The sequence below is a fragment of the Austrofundulus limnaeus genome, unplaced genomic scaffold (genome assembly GCF_001266775.1).
Source record: "Austrofundulus limnaeus strain Quisiro unplaced genomic scaffold, Austrofundulus_limnaeus-1.0 Scaffold0, whole genome shotgun sequence".
In the NCBI taxonomy this organism is placed as follows: Eukaryota; Metazoa; Chordata; class Actinopteri; order Cyprinodontiformes; family Rivulidae; genus Austrofundulus; species Austrofundulus limnaeus.
In genome coordinates, this window is record NW_013952402.1 from 2,769,378 (window position 1) to 2,773,778 (window position 4,401).

Consider the following 4,401-nt stretch of genomic DNA (forward strand, 5'->3'; position numbering starts at 1 on the left):
AATTAGCACAGAAACAGTACTATATAACATTTTAGACACATTCTAGACAGTTTATCAGCTAAAAAAAAGTTAATTTTGGGGCAAGTTACTCTTTAAGAAGGTGGTCTAGCAGGGGAATCAAAAGGTGGCGTTGGAGGAACAGGGTTCCTACAGTTTAAGGCAAGTTAAATTTAAGACTTTTTAATGCCAAGTGAATCAAATTTAAGACCAATTTCACAATAAACACAAATGACAAAAAAAAATGAACTGTGGCAGAAACTCATGAATCAAAGCATTTTTGGTTGAATTATTCAAATACTGCTAATAGACCAATTGTTTTTATCCATATCTAACTGCTATTTTGCCAAATATAGCAAAAAATCACTCTAAGTTGTCAGTTTTAAACTTAATTTAATTCCTGGAAATCCTCTAACGACCCAAATTTTGGAGTTTTATGACCAACAGTGGGTTCTCAACCCCAGCTTGCTGTAGATGAAAACTTAAATTGCATGTGATGTTAAACTTTGGTAAGAAATATGAATGCATTTTTGGAAAGACAGCATTATTAACATATTAGAAAACGAATTTGACATTGCTCAGATGAACAGTTGTTGAGATATTTGCATGTGAAATAACAGGAAGTGGTGTCAAAAGGGAACATCTGAATGAGAATATTTCAAAAATTAATAAATGTTACCAATTATTTTAATATTTTAGATGAATTACAGTCATTCTACTTACYATGTGTTAACATTTTTAAGACTTCTCAAGATTGATTTAAGACCTTTTAAGGCTAATTAAGGCCTTATTTTTCAATTGATGAATTTAAGGCCTTTTGAGACTTTTTAAGGATCTGCGGGAACCCTGAGGAAATGATGCAAGTGATAATAAATGGTTTTAAAAAAATTGTATGACTCCACAACAATGTTTTTTTCCTGACTTATTGGGAATGTCCAACAATGTCCACTTTCAAAATCCGACATATAATACGAATCATGAATTTTTAAATAAATTTAGTAGCACAAGCAGTTCAAATGAAATTTTGTCAGCATTTAACTCTTGTGGTAACACCACCAATATGTATTAAATGAGCTCCAACTTACCACTGTCTAAACTGTTTAGACGCTTCCTTCTCTTCCCAGTGGGATGTTTAATTTGTGAGGCATTTGCAACATTCAGTTCATCTTTGACTTCTGCAGATGCTGAACCACTCTGTGAATCTGGAAAAAAAAAAGAAAAAAAATATATATACTATGTGTGTGTGTGTGTATATATATTATAAAAATGACCAATTACCAATACTAATATAATAATATAAGACAGCATTTTGTGTGAAGGTGGCAGTGAAAGCTACAATTTCTTATAATAAAGGTTGAGAAAGAAATCTGCGACTGAATGAAACATCTGGCACTGCTAACACTAAACCTGAGGTCTGAGTACACACAGCTGTTCACTGTGAGGAATTTATCCAGAATATGGTAATACAAAGCATGTCAAATTACATTAATCTTCAACTGATGTTAGCAAACTGTTAAAATTTTTAAAGTTTTTATCAAGTTTACATTTTTTGAAGCATTGTGAGAATTATGTAACATTTATTGTACCATTCCACAAATAGGCCTTTTTTTTTTTTGAGGACATACTTGCCAAGCCAGCYATGTGAAAAGCAGGATCTTCGTTGTCCAGCAGATTGAACTGAGCGCTTGCGCACCCAAACATGGGGTCTTTGTCACTGAGCATGTTTTTCAGGGAATCTTCCAGCCTGGGTCCAGCTGTCCCAAACTCATTACTGGCTTCACATTCCAAATTCTGACCTATCACCAGGGACTCATCCAACTGGTCACTGGGTATTAAATGATTAAAGGTGTCCACTATATCCATCAATGCTGCCCACTTCCTAAAATAAAACAACACAGAGAGTGGCATGTCATTTACCTTATTTATATTACAGGAGGTTGCCCATTRGTTTCAAAACAGTAACTATGCAAAAATCCACTATATTTTCAACCAAATGTCTTTTTAGTATTCAAAATTACCAAACAAAAAAACTTCAAAATCAGCAGAGCTTAAAGTTCTGCTGTTTGGAATAATTCATTAGCTGGATGTCTGCCCAGCTTATTAACCCGTTTTTGTTGGTGGTTCATGTTTACAAACAATAAAACAGTAAGCACACTGATAATTGCACTTATTAAACTGCTCCAATTGACAGTTTTGGGGGATAAATATATAAACAACACACAAAGATGAAGTGAAGTTGACCAACTAGAATTCAGTGTTGTTAATCAAGCGCGAAGACCACAACTTAAACAGGCCTCTTTATAAAGTCTTTAAACCAAAAACCCTTCATTTAAATTAAATACAGTAATGTTTGTCAATGGACGGGCTCACATAACAATAAACAACAAGCGAAACAAGAATTTCTCTAAAGAACTGGTGAAAACGTGTTCGCCAGCTCGTGTGACGATAACAATCCGTTGCAGATCGCCATCATGGATGTTTGTTAGCATGCTAATGTTAACCTAAAAATAAAGCTGCTTACAATGGAAAGCAACCAGATATTTAAAAATTGGTTTGGTTATTAAAATGTGAATTTCCAGTTACGATGACCCGTAAGGGATTCATTTTTAAAAAGTACAAAGTAACAGAGTTAGACAAGTCGATGCTAAATATTCAAGACGGGTTAGCTCGATAGCTGTAGCACGTCACATTTAGGGCCTTGGAAGTTTGTTTGTAGCCTGACAGCTGCTCGCGCTCGTTAGACGATAACACTTACGTGTATCTTTTGTATGCACTTGCAGTTTAGATATTTGAAAGTATATATATTTGTGTGTTTATAAAACCCTCACCTCTCCGGTGGTGCGATAGCGTTGCCCACTCGTGCAGGGTTACATACTAGCAAAGCAGCTGCACCCTAACTTCCTCTACCAGGCCGTCATTCGTCCCGCTGCTGCAAAGCTGCTGAGGGGGCGGGGCTACTGGTCACGTGGTCGTACAAAAATGACAGGTTTATTGSCAGCTTACTTTTACAGTTCCTGCCATGTATACTTAGTAAACTTTTGCAAAAGCAGATGAATGCCAAAGTTATAACTGTCAAAAGTTGACTCCTGATTGTTTTTGATTTAGCATATTGCGTGCAAATTTGCTCAGAACTGGAGTAAAGTGCTGACATTATTTGTAAGTTAGTATCCAAATGTAGGATGKACAAAGTCAGGAGCATTTCTGGTGAAATACTTTTTAAAAGGACTACAAAGACTAGAATGTCTGTGAGCAGCTACTGTAGGGAATAAAGAAAACTGTAACTGCAAAGACCAGTGCTGCTGATTAAAAGCACAAAACAATCTATTTTTAAGATAAAAGAAAAATACAGTCAGAACACAGACAATATATAATATCAACAAGGAATAAAAACATTCAGACATACTCAGTGCAGCTTTTATTATGAGATTGTGATATTCCTTGAAACTACAGATATGAACTTGTATGTTGCACAGTTCAACAGGTGTGTCATACCTCAAAATAATGTAGTTTTTATTGAAAACGTACAAAGTTAAAATGTAGGAGGAATTTCATTAAAACAAATCAGAAAATCTAAACTTGCAGATGTAATTTATCTCAAATCATGACATATAAAGCAAAACTATTCACATCCTTATGAATTACTGTACTTGTTCCTTTGTCGGTTGCACTGAGCTTAACTTTTAATACTTTAAATTATATTTCCCTGCACACTGTACATGGATCCAAAACATAGTTAAAAGAAACATTTAAGTAGGCTCAATTCAGCTACTACTGATCAAGTTCGTCAAACAAAGAAACACTTTTGAAGTGCAGAGTTATTAGTTAATGTGACCTAAAAGTGAAACACAAAGTATGACTGCTACTGGGACAGTTTCTCCTTCAGCCTCTCATTTGGGTTTAATCCAAACCACAGCACGTRGTGTTCTGCAGCAGCCCAAGCCATTCGCTCAGTGGTGAACGTGGCGGCCCACTGGCCCGACGGAGAAACGGCCACCGTGCCTCCTGCTCCCTGGACCCGATCACCCATGTGCTGCAGAGACAGCTGAGAGGCTTCTGCTACAGACTTACCTGGTGCAAGAAAAAAAACATAACTCTGATAAAACCCAGATAATGTTCAAATATAACACTTTGTTTTATATTATTTATGTTTTTTTTAACTCAAACAAAATCACACATCTGCATATATATAGCGAGTAAAATAAGTATTGAACACGTCAACATTTTTCTCAGTAAATATATTACTAGAGGTGCTAATGACATGAAATTTTCACCAGATGTCGGTAACAACCCAAGTGATCCATACATACAAAGAAATCAAACCATATACTGTATGTCCAGAAATGAAGTTAATTGTAATAATGTGGAATGGCACAGGGAAAAGGTATTGAACACACTAACTGAAAT

The 4,401-nt window shown here is 35.5% G+C and overlaps 2 protein-coding genes across 4 annotated transcripts in view; both read right to left on the reverse strand.

Annotated features, from left to right (window-relative positions):
* The window catches only part of phf3 (PHD finger protein 3), a 13,712-nt gene extending 10,769 nt beyond the window's left edge, over positions 1-2,943 (reverse strand). For 2 of the 3 annotated variants that reach the window (XM_014011193.1, XM_014011041.1), the window contains 3 exon segments: positions 1,083-1,199; positions 1,623-1,876; positions 2,826-2,943. In XM_014011193.1, coding sequence (XP_013866647.1) covers positions 1,083-1,199; positions 1,623-1,860 — 355 coding nt within the window. In that variant the 5' untranslated portion in view covers positions 1,861-1,876; positions 2,826-2,943. 3 annotated transcript variants of the gene reach the window in all.
* Positions 2,944-3,568: 625 nt separating this feature from the next.
* The window catches only part of LOC106526254 (isoaspartyl peptidase/L-asparaginase), a 7,099-nt gene continuing 6,266 nt past the window's right edge, over positions 3,569-4,401 (reverse strand). Inside the window, exon 7 of the mRNA XM_014021178.1 lies at positions 3,569-4,065. Within this exon, the coding sequence (XP_013876632.1) occupies positions 3,857-4,065 (209 nt within the window). The 3' untranslated portion in view covers positions 3,569-3,856. The remainder of the gene's footprint in view (positions 4,066-4,401) is intronic.